General features: G+C 39.4%; 1 protein-coding gene across 2 annotated transcripts in view; it reads left to right on the top strand.

Moving 5' to 3' along the window:
- The window catches only part of MIA3 (MIA SH3 domain ER export factor 3), a 54,237-nt gene that overhangs the window by 35,598 nt on the left and 3,541 nt on the right, over nucleotides 1-15,098 (top strand). For both annotated transcript variants that reach the window (XM_032632877.1, XM_032632886.1), the window contains 18 exons: nucleotides 24-112; nucleotides 735-812; nucleotides 899-1,009; nucleotides 2,338-2,409; nucleotides 2,589-2,693; nucleotides 3,368-3,490; nucleotides 3,600-3,711; nucleotides 4,845-4,900; nucleotides 4,991-5,081; nucleotides 5,228-5,366; nucleotides 11,246-11,347; nucleotides 12,412-12,472; nucleotides 12,575-12,610; nucleotides 12,689-12,756; nucleotides 12,881-12,981; nucleotides 13,151-13,288; nucleotides 14,010-14,078; nucleotides 14,204-14,283. In XM_032632877.1, coding sequence (XP_032488768.1) covers nucleotides 24-112; nucleotides 735-812; nucleotides 899-1,009; nucleotides 2,338-2,409; nucleotides 2,589-2,693; nucleotides 3,368-3,490; nucleotides 3,600-3,711; nucleotides 4,845-4,900; nucleotides 4,991-5,081; nucleotides 5,228-5,366; nucleotides 11,246-11,347; nucleotides 12,412-12,472; nucleotides 12,575-12,610; nucleotides 12,689-12,756; nucleotides 12,881-12,981; nucleotides 13,151-13,288; nucleotides 14,010-14,078; nucleotides 14,204-14,283 — 1,631 coding nt within the window. The remainder of the gene's footprint in view (nucleotides 1-23; nucleotides 113-734; nucleotides 813-898; nucleotides 1,010-2,337; nucleotides 2,410-2,588; nucleotides 2,694-3,367; nucleotides 3,491-3,599; nucleotides 3,712-4,844; nucleotides 4,901-4,990; nucleotides 5,082-5,227; nucleotides 5,367-11,245; nucleotides 11,348-12,411; nucleotides 12,473-12,574; nucleotides 12,611-12,688; nucleotides 12,757-12,880; nucleotides 12,982-13,150; nucleotides 13,289-14,009; nucleotides 14,079-14,203; nucleotides 14,284-15,098) is intronic.

Below are 15,098 nucleotides of genomic sequence, written 5' to 3'. Positions count from 1 at the left end.
TATGGATTTCTCCCCCTTTTCAGTCACTGAACAGCAAATTTCTGAGAAGTTGAAGAATATCATGAAAGAAAATGCAGAGCTTGTACAAAAATTATCAAGTTATGAGCAGAAGGTATTAATTATTCTTTTAGTTTTTTTCCCCCTGTGGTTCCAGCTCGAATTATTTCCTCCTGTCTTATAGTTCAGTTGTTATGGTGGGTTTTTTTGTTGTTTTTTTTTTTCTTCGGTACGTGGGCCTCTCACTGCTCTGGCCTCTCCCATTGTGGAGCACAGGTTCCGGACGCGCAGGCTCAGCGGCCATGGCTCACGGGCCCAGCCGCTCCATGGCATGTGGGATCTTCCCGGACTGGGGCACAAACCCGTGTCCCCTGCATCGGCAGGCAGACTCTCAACCACTGCGCCACCAGGGAAGTCCTGTTACGGTGTTTTTAAATCATATTAAAACATTTTTTTTTTAATCTCCTACAAACTATCCAAACGTGAAGTAGCCATCATATGTGTAAAGTACTGCTTGCTTCTCTGAGGGATCTCCTATTTGGAGATAAGTGTTTTTTTTTTTTCTTTTGGCTGTATGGCCCGACATGTGGGTTCTTCCCGGACCAGGGATCGAACCTGTGCCCCCTGCAGTGGAAGTGTGGAGTCTTAACCACTGAACCACCGGGGAAGTCCTGGAGATAAGTTTTGGTAGCACTATAATTTATGTTTCTAAATTTTGAATGCTTTATTTTATTTAGATCAAGGAATCAAAGAAACATGTTCAAGAAACCAAGAAACAAAACATGATTCTCTCTGACGAAGCAATTAGATTTAAGGTAAAAATCCCTTTTCTTTTTGAGATTGCATTCTAAAGACAAAAGAAAAATAATGAGTAATTATTATTAATACCTTTTTTTTGTAGGATAAAATCAAGAATCTTGAAGAAACTAATGAAATTCTGGGTGACAGAGCTAAAAGTTTGCGTGCTATGTTAGAATCTGAGAGAGAACAGAATGCGAAGAATCAGGACTTGGTAAGAGTTTTGCTGTTAAGTGTTACTGTAAATTGGCTTTTCAACTATTTTGTAGGTTGGATGAGATGAACTCTGCATTTTCCCATGCTTTAACTCGAATAATATTGGTTGGGAGTCGGGGAAGTTGAACCTACTTCTATGCATTTTCGTGGAATTTTAAATGCTAATACCCCAAGTTATTAATTTTACAGGCCTCAGGAGTATTTTTGTCCTCAGCCCTGGGTAATTTTCATATTGCTTGGCTCTGCCCTTTGAAACATGTAGAGCAAATAAGAAATAGTTGCCCCTTTGAGTGGTCTTAGTACTTTGTTTTGATTTGTTTTTGCATGGTTCTTTTCTAAAAATAAACTTTAAATGCTAGAACAGTTTTTTGTTTTTTTTAAAATTTATCTTTGGCTGAGTTGGGTCTCCATTTCTGGGCGTGGGCTTTCTCTAGCTGCGGCGAGCGGGGGCTACCCTTCGTTGTGTTGCGCAGGCTTCTCAGTGCTGTGGCTTCTCTTGTTGCGGAGCATGGGCTCTGGGTGCTCAGGCTTCAGTAGTTGTGGTGCACGGGCTTAGTTGCCCCGCAGAATGCAGGATCTTCTTGGACCAGGGCTCGAACCTGTGTCCCCTGCATTGGCAGGCAGATTCTTAACCACTGCACCACCAGGGAAGTCCCTACAACAGTTTTTGATTTATATAAAAGTTGGAAAGATAGTAGAGAGGGTTCCCATATATTGCACACCCAGTTAAGCTTGATCACCTGGCTGAGGTAGTATTTGCCAGGTTTCTCTGCTATGAAGTTAACCCTTTTTCCATCCTCTGCATATTGTACTCTTTGGAAGGAAGTTACTGTGCACAACCCACAGTTAAAGAGTGAAGAGTTATGCTCCACCTCCTTGACATGTTCCTTGATAAGTTTTGGAATTCTGTATCTGAGATTTGGCTCTTCCCCCTCAAGTCCAGCCATTTTTAGTTTAGCAAGAGAACTTTTAAGTGACCTTGGGATTTTTTTCTCTACCACTAGGAAAAATCATTGATTTGAACTGGTTTACTTGAATTATTTTTCATTTTCTTTCCTTTGACTTTTTTGTCTCGTCATGTACCACATTATTTCATAACTAGGAAAGTTGTGGATGGTATGAAATATTTATGTCTTCAGTATTTTCTTTCCTCATGTCTTTACATTGTTGACTTTTCTCCTAGGCCAAGACTGGATCATCTGCTTTTACCTGCTATCTAGGGGATGGCTCTGCGATGTGTTTTGTTAATGTTTCTTCTTTTTATCATATATCCCAGTGTTTCTACTGAAATTCTAATACATTTTTGTGTTCTTATTCCCATGGCAGATATCAGAAAACAAGAAATCTGTACAGAAGTTAAAAGATGTTATTTCAATGAATGCCTCAGAATTTTCAGAGGTAAAGCTCTGTACAATTCCTGCAAGATACATTAATATGATGTCTTAGTATTTTGAGGAGCAAACATTTGATGTGTGCTAGAAAATGCAAAAGACAAAAACCGTATGTCTAATTGGGAAAGTAACTTTTTATGTGTTTTTCTTTGGAATTTTTGCATTAATAGAAGTGTTTTGCATTAGGTTCAAATTGCCCTTAATGAAGCTAAACTTAGTGAAGAGAAAGTGAGGTCTGAATGCCATCGGGTTCAAGAAGAAAATGCTAGACTTAAGAAGAAGAAGGAGCAGGTAAAGGAAAGTTAACATCATAGATTATGTAACTAGGAAACCAGATATCATTACCGCTTGAATATCTTTTCTTGGATATGGTTTTTAAGGAAATGAAGTATGTATGCAGGATTCAATTTTTAGATATGCAGAGTTTAAACTGTGCTCCCCAAATTGAGTGCATGTGTACATTCTCCATCTGTTCTAGGTTTTCTGTTCTTTTGTACAATTCCTTGCAGCTATCAGAATGTTTAGTCTTTGTCTCATCCAGCACCAGCCAAATATTAACTTGAATAGCCTCAAGAGGGCGATGGACTCGCTTCTTAGACCCAAAGAATTAGGTATTTATTACCCTCCTTTGAGCAGTTACTGTTTCTCTGACCAAGGGACGGTTACATGATCTGGAGTCTGGGCTTGGTAGGCAGGGAGACGTACCCTTCTATTCCTACTGGAAGTGAATTATTTGAACTGGCTGCAATTTTCTGAAGGATGCAATACACTAGATCAGTGTCCTTGACAGCTCTTAGGTTCTCATTGCAGTTCTGAGGGATGGAGTCACTCTCCATCCCTTAACCAAGGCCATGGTATAGTCCCTAATGACGAGCCAAGGAGAAGCATGGCTCATTTTTTGTGGTCTTGCTGTCTCCAGTGCAAAAGCCATAACGTTTAGAAATTGATGTGTTTTAACTTTGCAGTTGCAGCAAGAAATCAAAGACTGGAGTAAATCACATGCTGAGCTCAGTGAACAAATCAGATCATTTGAGAAGTCTCAGAAAGATTTGGAAGTAGTTCTCACTCACAAAGATGATAATATTAATGTGAGTTCATTCTCCTGAATACGTGCTGAATTCTCATGAATTCTCATGAATCTGGGTAATTGAAATTGAGAGGCTCTTTCTCATAAATATCATTTTGCTTCTTTTCTAGGCTTTGACTAATTGCATTACACAGTTGAATCAGTTAGATTGTGAATCTGAATCTGAGGGTCAAAATAAAGGAGGAAATGAATCAGATGAATTAGCAAATGGAGAAGTGGGAGGTAAGATTGGTTTCAGGGAGGTTGGACCTCTTTTTGCCTTCTAGTCTCTAAGGACACTGATGCTTTTTTCAGCGGTCTGAATGTCCTCTTTAGGGTTAAAGCTGTAGACGCCTGTCACTGAATTTGTACAGTTGGCCCTCTGAATCTGTGGGTTCACATCCGTGGATTGACCCAACTGCAGGTTGAAAATATTTGGAGAAAAAATATTCCAGATAGTTCAAAAAAGCAAAACTTTATTTTGCTGCATGCCAGCAGCTGTTTACGTAACATTTACATTGTTTAAGGTATTATAAGTAACTTAGAGATGAAGTATGTGGGAAGATGTGTGTAGGTTATGTGCAAATGCTGTGTCATTTTATATAAGGGACTCGAGCATCCACAGATTTTGGTTTCCTGTGGGGGGCGGGGGAGGGGGTCCTGGAGCCAATCTCTTGTGGATACCAAGGGACGACGATACAGGTCTGTATGCGTTGGGCAGAGGTGGGTTGCTGGCTTGTGGTACAGCAGTAGGTGTGCACTGGAGCCAGAGCAGCACCAGTCCTGTCTCCCAGCGCTGTGTACTGAACGCTCCTCAGTAGGAGAAACTTCTTTCTGAACTTCATGCTTATCATTTCTGTAGTTCTGTGGTTTTAGGGCCACAACCAATGTCAAAAGTACCGAGCGGTTGGAGCCGTAAACTTAACTAAGCAGTTAGAGTGGAGGCTAAAGGGAAAGAGTGTTTACTGACGAGAGAAATGTTTGTAGACACTCTATCTCAAGTTGGAGATTGTTCACATTGTGGGTGTTTTAACCTACACCTGGTAGCAGATTCAAGGGGAGAGCAGAGGAATGAGTCTTTCTAAATAAGATATTTGACTGGGGGCAGGTAGATCTGAGAGAGAAGAAGGAACTTTACTTCACATATCCCTTCTTGCTCAAATACAGCATGGATAATATTTTTATTGTACAAACTGGGAATTCTTTTTTTCAACCTAAGTTTGCACATCTCTTAAAAGTCAAATAGCTGAATCAGTTCTTTTCGTTAGTTTGTTTTTTCATTGAATGTTTGAACATGATAATTGTTTGGGGGAAATTAAGAAAATATAGTTAAACAGCAAGGAAGGAAAGAGCACTGAAATCCTTTTGTTTCTTAGGTGACCGGAGTGAGAAGGTGAAAAAGCAGATTAAGCAGATGATGGACATTTCTCGGGTATAATCCTTTTTATAGAGTACTCTAAGTGCCTGTGAATTCTTACTATGCCTCACTTTTAAGACTGTTTCTCTCTTCTGCAAATTTTAGACACAGACTGCAATATCAGTAGTTGAAGAGGATCTAAAACTTTTACAATTTAAACTTAGAGCCTCCATGTCCACTAAATGTAACCTGGAAGGTAGGTTGCTTCTTGAAAAGAAATTGCCACTGGGAAAATAAAGAGTGGCTTCCTGTTTCCATGTTCTCACCCCCCTTAACGCTGGCCTCCTCAGTAAGTTCTCCAGTTTTTGTGCACACAAAGCTCAAATGTTTTATCCCTTACAGACCAAATAAAGAAATTAGAGGAGGATCGCAATTCCCTGCAGTCTGCCAAAGCTGTACTGGAAGATGAATGCAAAACACTGAGGCAGAAAGTGGAGATTCTGAATGAGCTCTATCAGCAGAAGGAGATGGCTCTGCAAAAGTAAGGTTTTCGTGGTTCATTGTTAACAATGTTGTCATCTAGCTCAATGTCTGTACTACTATAGATAATCTTGTCTTTTTTAAAGACTGTTTATAGTTTTTTCTGCCTATAATTAGTATAGATTTGTCTTTCTTCCTTTCTGCCTTGTTTCCCATAACTTGCAATTTTTTTTCCATTTTAACTAATTGTCAGCAATTGTTGCCTGTAATTTACTTGAAGCATAGTAGTTGTGCTACTATAGTAACATAATAGTAGTAGTAGTAGTAGTAGTAGTAGTAGTTATGATACCCCATAGTAGTTATGCATAGTAGTTATGCTACTAACTAACAGGTACTAAGAGTTGCTGTTCTGGAAGTGCTTCTTTTGACGATTCATACCCTTTCTGAGGCTCCACCACTTAACTCCACTTTTCTTTTGCTGTTGTTAGTTATATCATTCTGATTTGTCTTGCATTTGTTCTACTAGTTTTTAATATAGCCTTTAAAAATCCTGAGTGATTGGTATGACATGATTTTAAATAGAATAAATACTTCAAAAGGAGTACTTAGTTACTGACAGTATTGTAAGTTTTGGACTTAATATAGTCAATATTCAGACTGTACATATATAATATGTAATTGTGGCAAGGTTGTTGGGAGTTTGGGATATAGAAATGCTTGTTTCATCCTCAGAGCAACTTATGAGATAGGTACAATTATTATTTGTATATTAAGTATAGGAGGCTGAGGCTCAGAGAGACTAAGTAACTTACCCAGTATCACATCGTAGTGAAGCAGGGCCTTGTACTAGGTTTTTCTGACTCTATAGCACATGCCCCTAACTTTTTAACTGCATGTGTTCTAAATGACAACCATATGGAAACCATAAAAAAAAAAAAAAGAAATACCTGTTTCATGTGTACGTTTAGGTATTAATCTTTTGAAATATACATCTCAAATTTGGAGTTAGATATCTTTTGAAAGATATACTTTCATAGTTCAAGTTTTCTCCACCAAAAATACCTGAATCCTCTAAAAGAGTTTATTGGTGGTGGTTGCGATTTGTGTTTGCTCCTATACTTCACTCTTTGGCATTTATAGCAGTCTATGAGCAGGCTTATTTTGCTAAGCAAATTTAATCTTTTTCATATGCTTAGGTTGCTATTGCCAGATGCCATTAAACATTGGAACCATACCACTAACTTTTTCTCTGATTCTTTGCTCACCAAGAAATTAGTTTAGATTTTCCAAGTTTTATTCAGGCTAGCTCTAAATACCTGACTTCCTTCAGATAAATATTTCCCATTTCATTATTTATTATTATTTTTTAAAAAGCACTTCTCTGGCGACTTCCCTGGTGGCTCAGTGGATAAGACTCTGCACTCCCAGTGCACGGGGCCTGGGTTCGACCCCTGGTCAGGGAACTAGATCCCACATGCATGCCACAACTAAGAGTTCGCATGCCACAACTGAGGAGCCTGCGAGCCACAACTAAGGAGCCCGCGAGCTACAACTAAGACCCCACGCAGCCAAATAAATAAATAAATAAATATTGGGGGGAAAAAGGGCACTTCTCTGCCACCAGTAGTCATCTGAATCACCTCAATGGCAATTGTCTTTCTTTATGATATAATCAGTGTGGCAATATTTTATTCAATTCCTCCAGCGTCCATTCAGTCACCATGTCCGGGCACAAATTGCTTGCACTTCATCCCCAAAGCCACTGTGTGTGCTCAGGCCCAAGTCATCTTTTCTGCCAGCCCTTAACTAATCACCTATCTCCAGTTTCTCTTTCTTAAACCTCTTCTTCCAAGTCTACAGCTGCTAGAAGGAACTTTCTAAAATACAAGTCCTTGTGTATCATCATGTGGTTTAAAATCTGTCGAGGAGGCCCCTCCATTCCCTTCAGGGTCAATTTCCGACTGTTTGGCAAACACACAGGGCCCCTCAGCTGTCCTGAGCTGCCTCTCCAGGTGCATCTCCTGCAGTCCTTCTGATGCAGCCTGACCTGACCACAGTTCCTTCATGCCACTCTGAGCTTCTGTGTAGTTATACATGCTGCTTTTTCTGTAGTAAAAATGTCCTTTTACATTATTTCCACCTGGCAATCTCCTGCCTACTCAAATGTTTATGTTCCTTAAAATCTTTTCTAGAGTGAGTTGTGGCATAAATAAATAAATAGGTGAGTACTCATTTTTTCCTTATAATGTAATTCCTAAATGTATATTTAGGTTTAAATCTACATATTGGTATTTGCTTTCTATTTGATGGCCTGTTCTGTGTTCCTTTTTCTCTTCTTTCTGTCTTTTGGATTATTTGAATATTTTTAATAATTCTATTTTTCCCCTGTGTAAGCTTGGTAGTTATTGGTTGCTTTACTTGTCTTCATATACTTACCCTAAAGACCGCAGCATGTATCCTGGACTTAGTCAATAGATTTGCCTCTTTCTGGGCTTTAACTCCCTCCTGAGTTAAGATGCTCCTGCCTCTTTAATTCTTTGTATACTTAAACTCCACAAGGTGTTTTCATTGTCTATTACAGTGCTTCCCGGCCAGTATTCACTTGATTTACACACATACTTACACAGGCGTACCTGGTTTTATTGCACTTTGCTTTATTGCGCTTTGCAGATACCGCATTTCTTACACATTGAAGGTTCGTGGCCACCCCGTGTCAAGCAAGTCTTTCGGCACCATTTTTCCAACAGCATTTGCTCACTTTGTGTCTCTGTCACATTTTGGTAATTCTCGCAGTATTTCAAACTTTTTCATTATTATATTTGTTATGGTGATCTGTGATCAGTGATCTTTAATGTTACTTTAAAGATTATGAAGGCTCGGACGATGGTTAGCATATTTCAGCAGTAAAGTATTTGATAGTTAAGGCTTGTATGTTGTTCTTCAGACACAATGCTTTTGCACACTTTATAATAGACTACAGTATAGTGTAAACATAACTTTCACATGCACTGGGAAACCAGAAAATTCCGAAACTCACTCTCTTTCTCCGCTTTATTGTGGTGGTCTGGAACTGAACCTTCAATATCTCTGAGGTCTGCTTGTAGTTCCTGTAGTTCTTTATCCTCTCCTACACCTTTGGTCTTCCATTTGGGGTCACTTTCATTCTACTTGAAGAATGTCCTTTAGTGACGGATTTCATCGGCTTATCTTTGTGTGAAAACGTCTTTATTTTGACTTCACTTTTTAAGGATATTCTGCTGGCTCTGGGATTTTTGCAGTTATTTAATTCCAGCACTTTAAAGATAACCAGTTAGTTTCTGGTTGTGAAGTTTCTTGAAGGAATCCAGTGTCACTCTTACTTTCCCTGTTCAGATGTCTCACCCCTGCTGTTGCTGCCTTTAAAAGTTCTCTTTCGGTTTTTCAGCAGTTTTATTGGGCGGTGCCTAGGTTTGGATGTTTGGGTTTGGGTTTCTCTTCTCCTTCCCTAACTATTTTGCATTTATGCTGTTTGAGGTCATCAGCACATCCTGAATTTTGGGGTCTTTCTCCATATGTTGATTCTGCCTCATTCTCTCTTCTTCTGAGATTCCATTTAAACCTTTTTAAAAATAATTTCCCCTATGTCTGCTACATTCTTACCTATATTTGCTTCATTCTGGATTTTTTTTCTGACCTGTCTTCCAGTGTGCTAACATCTCACTTCAGTTATCAAATCTGCTACTAAAATCATTCATTGAGTTCTTAATTCCAGTTACTGTGTTTCAGTTTTATAGTTTCTAATCCTTTGCTGAAATTTGTAATCTTGACTTTCGCTTCCATGAATGTATAAGGCACAGTTATTTTAAAGTCTGTGTGATAATTCCATTATGTGGATCCTCGATGGGTCATTCCTCTTGTCTTTTAGATTTTAATCACAGTGTCTTGTGGGGTGCCTAGACAGTTTTGATTGAGTGGCAAACATTGTAGAGGGAATTGGAGGCCTAGAATGGTGTTGTTTTCCTAGAGAAAAGATTCGAGTTTATTTCTAGCAGGTGGTCATTATTTTAATCCAGTCAGCAATAGAGGTCATTCAAAAATGGCTTAGTTCTGGACTTCCTGGTGGCACAGTGGTTAAGAATCCGCCTGTCAATGCAGGGGACACGGGTTCGAGCCCTGGTCCGGGAAGATCCCACATGCCGCAGAGCAACTAAGCCCGTGCACCACAACTACTGAGCCTGCGAGCCACAACTACTGAGCCCGCATGCCACAGCTACTGAAGCCAGCATGCCTAGAGTCTGTGCTTCACAACAAGAGAAGCCACTGCAATGAGAAGCCTGCACACCTCAACAAAGAGCAGCCCCCGCTCGCCACAAGTAGAGAAAGCCTGCATGCAGCAACAAAGACCCAACGCAGCCAAAAAAAAAAAAAAAAGGTCTTAGTTCCTACAAAGGACACTGCATTGCTCATTTGGTACTCCAAGTGCACAGCTCTTTCTAGCCTCAACCTAAAGCCCAGGGCTTTTACTAGGGTCCCTCTCAGTGGTAGTCCTGAGCTCCACTTCATTTTCTATGATCCAGGAATATTTTGAAAACTCGATTCAGTAGCCTCCTTATATCTCTACATTGTCTTAAGTGCATGGGTGAACCTAGGGGAAAAGTGGCTTCAGATGCCAGGCTTATTTGTAATTCTGAGATTCCTTTTTTTTTTTTTTTTTTAACTAGACCTTGGCCTCATATATTAGCTTACTAGCTAATATATTAGCTCTCTGATGCCTTAAAGCATGTTCTTTATATTTTTGTCGAATGTTCTATTTATTTTCAGTGTTCTCAGACTAACTCATTCATTCCTGGAAGCAAAATTCTCTCTGATCTTTTTTCAAGACCCAGTTTTCTTACATCTCTTCCTGAGTTAGGGATTGTTCTGTTGTTAGGTACATCGTTCATACATTAAACTGCGAACTCAGTGTAGGGATAGTACTTTGCCCATATTTTTATCTTTAGCATCTTACTAGGTAAAGTATGTTATAGCTATTCATAAGACATATGCTGAGTATTGAATGGACAATTACAAAAGAATATACAACCCTTTTTCTCTTTGATTACTAACTGTTTTTACTATAGCTCTTCTGATTATGCTTCTGTTTCATAGAAATTGTCTCAGGTTTCTTTTGAATCAGAACTATGGTCAAAGAAGTACAAGGGTAACAAGAAAATAGCATTTTAAAGCCATGTTGCTACCATTGCAATCTCTGTTATAGTAGATAGATATCTTGAGCTCCAAGGTTAGTAGGTTAAAACCAGTTTCCAGTAGATGATACTCTGATTATGGGACAGCTTAGATTCTTTTTCTATCCAGTAGACATGGCCAATTCTAAGATTTTTCTCTTTCCTTTAATCATAATTCTATTGAAATAGGCAGTAGGAGTCCCACATCTGAAGTGTGGAATTAATCTGTGGTTAATTCCACAATTAGAAGACGTTCTAAAAGGCTTTTGGGGGGCTAATTATCATGGTACCAGTCTTGGATTGAAAAATAATCCTTCCAAGATTGAAGTAAGAGAAGTAATTACAGGTCTTTCCGTGGTAGAAATAAGAGCAATAATTATCCCCTGCTCTATCCTAATAAGTTTAATTGTGTTAGGTTGATCAGCCCTGGCTTACCACATTGAAGTAAAATGAGCTTTCATTGTCTCAGACACAGGAAACTTGGGGCACAGAGTGTTTTTTCCATTTGTTTGTTTCATTTACTAGTGAGTAGAGAATTATGAGGAAAAGTTTTAAAATGCAGGTGATTTGCCAACAGGCCAGAGTTTGATTTTTATCCATAAGTGGCAGGTTTGAATTCCTTCCTATGACTTGTTTGTATGTGTGTTTTAGAGAGGCTGGGAAGTAACAAGGCATTCAGACAGACGGCTGGGAGAGCAAGAGAAACACTTTCATTTGACAACTGATTTTATCTTAGGAAATTGAGTCAAGAAGAGTATGAGCGGCAAGAAAAAGAGCAGCGGCTGTCAGCTGCAGATGAAAAGGCGCTTTTGGCGGCAGAGGAGGTGAAAACTTACAAGTGAGTTCAGCTTCTGAGGAGGGTGTCAGTGGCTGATGAAACTACTGTTGGCTTTTAAAAAAAAAACTGTTTTACACTGTGTAGAACAAAATGGCATAGAAGCAGAAATAAGTGGTCAAAAGATTTAATTAACATGAGAAAAAATAAATTTTAAGTTAACAAAGGAAAAAGTGTTAAATTCACAGAAATTTCCTTACACCCAATACTGACAAGACTGTAAGGGAAATTGGTTCATGCCAACAGTTCTGAGTGGTTTTATATATCAGAGAAATTCTTTTTGGAAGGCAGTTTGCTGTATGATGTATTTAAAAAAACATTAAAATGATTATGCCGGGGCTTCCCTGGTGGCGCAGTGGTTAAGAATCCGCCTGCCAAGGCAGGGGACATAGGTTCGGGTCCTGGTCCGGGAAGATCCCACATGCCACGGAGCAGCTAAGCCCGTGTGCCACAACTACTGAGCCTGCGCTCTAGAACCCGCGGGCCACAACTACTGAGCCCACGTGCCACAACTACTGAAGCCCACACGCCTAGAGCCCGTGCTCCGCAACAAGAGAAGCCACCGCAATGAGAAGCCCTTGTACCGCAACAAAGACTAGCCCCCACTCGCTGCAACTAGAGAAAGCCCGCATGCAGCAAAGACCCAGTGCAGCCAAAAATATAATTAATTAATTAATTAATTAAAAAAAAATGATCATGCCATTTGATAGACCCAGTAATCATAGCTCTGGGAAATTTTCTGTGGATATAATTAAAGGAAGAAAAAGCTTTATGGAGAAAAATATTTATAGTGGGATTGTTTGAGAACATATTGAAGAGAACAGTTAAGGAAATTATAAGGTATCAGTTCAAAATCTCCAGCTATTAAATAATAAGGAAGGAAATTATGCAGTATTAGTTTTGATCACAGTGTACTCTTATTACAGCCATGTAGAATGTGTTTTTATACATATGGATGAAGTCTGAAAGGGTACAGCTGTAGCTGTTAGAGTAAAGGGAACATGGCGAGATTGTTTAAAATATTATTCAGTTGTGCTCTAAATGATAAAAGCAAGTTTAATTCTTAGGCGGAGAATTGAAGAAATGGAGGAAGAATTACAGAAAACAGAGCGCTCATTTAAAAACCAGGTAATAATTATACTTCCCTACAGCAGCAGACTTCTTTGCTTTCTAATACATATTATTATAATGAATCTCTGAACATATTTTTTGATGTGTTATCTTTTTCAGATCGCTACTCATGAGAAAAAAGCTCACGATAACTGGGTAAGATTTTTTTTTTCTTTTCTTTATTTTGTGTGTTGTCTACCACAGCTTATTTTGGATATTTTTTTTCTCCAATAGCTCAAAGCTCGTGCTGCAGAAAGAGCTATAGCTGAAGAGAAAAGAGAAGCTGCCAACTTGAGACACAAGTATGTGATTTTAAAACATATTTTCAGTGTGTTTTTAGAGTTTCTAAAGGCTGTGCTGTGTGGTATCCAATAAGGAATTAATTTTCTGTTTCATATTTAAATCCATTCTTTCTCTATATTCAAGATTACTGGAACTAACCCAAAAGATGGCAAGGCTGCAAGAAGAACCTTTGATCATAAAACCAATGCCAGGAAGACCCAACACACAGAACCTTCCACGGAGAGGTAGGGAGCACTTTTAAAGGGCTGCAGTCTATTTTTTGGTGGAAAACGTGTTTAAATTACTTTTTATTCCTGAATATGTGTGTGATATTCATGATGCCCTAGAAATAATCCCAAGAACTTAGAAAAAAAAGGTTCACTTAAAGTGGTAATTATTGCCCGTTGTCTTCAGGTCCTCTGAGCCAGAATGGCTCTTTCGGCCCATCTCCTGTGAGTGGTGGAGAATGCTCCCCGCCACTGACAGCAGACCCACCTGCAAGACCTCTGTCTGCTACGCTTAACCGAAGAGAGATGCCGCGAAGTGAATTTGGTGAGCATTGACGTGTTACCTTGCAGTGAACTGTTTCAAGAGCTTTTTCCTTCTTTGAGAATTCTGATGCAAGCAGCAGTTGAGAATTTGGGTCTGTCCAATATATGAAGAAGGAAATTTCTTAATTTTGTCTTGGTGGATAGTCTATTTTAGATGTGCTTTAGAACAAAAAGCACTGATTTATTATTATAACAATACTATTTGTCATGTATAAGTGTATATGTAAAACAAATATATAAATATCATTTATTCTTATTGTTTCTTTTCAGATTTTTGCTGTGAAGTATAGGCCTTTATCTTTAAACTTCTGTTGAGTTCCTCTCTTGAATAATATAAAAGTAGCCTTAAAACTATATAATTTATGCAGTGTACATCTGTTTCTCATTAATGTGAAATGCTATGAGTCTGTTTCTAATCATAAATATGTCTATAATACTTGGTAAGATATGGAAGTCAGATTACATATAGACTGAAAAAACAGCCTATACAATTGCCTGTAGCTTGAAGTACCTGACCAGTGCTATTAATGTGCAGGTCTTTGAATCCAAGATAGTTCTTATTTTAATTCTTTAAGTTTGTGCATAAATAGTTAGTGATTTCTCCTCATATGTATTGGGAGACCCGCTTTGAATTTTGCTTTCTGGGTAGAACTGAAACCTGACCTGTCCACAATTGGTTTATTCTGAAAAATTCATGCAAGGGCTGTTATTTCTCTCTCAAGGGTCAGTGGATGGGCCTCTACCTCGTCCTCGATGGTCATCTGAGGCATCTGGGAAACCCTCTGCCTCTGGTAAGGGACCTAAGTGTGTTCAAAGAGTCTCAAATTGTGGAGGAGGTGGGTAGAGGACTTTGTATTCTTCTTCAGAGAGTGTACAAGTCAGAATAAGTCTAAATCAGTTCTCTGGCCTCCCACAGATCCAGAATCTGGTGCAGCTCCCATGATGAACAGTAGCTCAAGAAGCTCTTCCCCCTCTAAGGTGATGGATGAGGGCAAGGTAAATTCTGCGGTCATTTTGAATTGTAATTAGGTATTTCAGGAAAACATCTAACTTTTTCTACAACGCCCTCTCTTTGCCTCATCCATCTCCCCTTTGTGTGTTCTGTTATGTCTATACCATCTCATTTACTTTTTGAAAAAGCAAACTGTTCCCCAAGAGCCTGAAGGCCCTTCAGTTCCCAGCATTATGTCTTTGGCTGAGCATCCAGCAGCACTAAGTACTTGTAGGTTGAACTGGGCTTTTTACTTGGTGTATTTCTGGAAAGGAGCTGAGGAGCATGACACTAACCTGCTTTGCTTTAAATTGCATGGCAATACTGACCTTACTGTTGACTTGGAAGTGTTGCTGGGTTGCTGAAGTCTGGTTGCTTGGTTGGTTTTCACTCCTTTTTCCTGTTCTGGTTAGGTGATTAATCTCTTTAGAGCATCTGTTGTAGTTAACCTTAAAATGTGAAAAGTCATCACTTCAGTTCTGTATTGTGTGCTTCGGTGTTGAGTGCTCTAAGGCAAATCAGTTCATCATACACTGTGTAAATTCATCATTATTATGTATTTGTTTGGAAGTGTGCTATTTAAGAATATCTTGGGCTTCCCTGGTGGCACAGTGGTTGAGAGTCCGCCTGCCGATGCAGGGGACACGGGTTCGTGCCCTGGTCCGGGAAGATCCCACATGCCGCGGAGCGGCTGGGCCCGTGAGCCATGGCCGCTGAGCCTGCGCGTCTGGAGCCTGTGCTCCGCAACGGGAGAGGCCACAAGAGTGAGAGGCCCGCGTACTGCAAAAAAAAAAAAAGAATATCTCTAGTGGTATACCAG

Source organism: Phocoena sinus, chromosome 1, assembly GCF_008692025.1.
Source record: "Phocoena sinus isolate mPhoSin1 chromosome 1, mPhoSin1.pri, whole genome shotgun sequence".
NCBI lineage: Eukaryota > Metazoa > Chordata > Mammalia > Artiodactyla > Phocoenidae > Phocoena > Phocoena sinus.
This window is presented reverse-complemented; position numbering and strand designations above follow the sequence as displayed.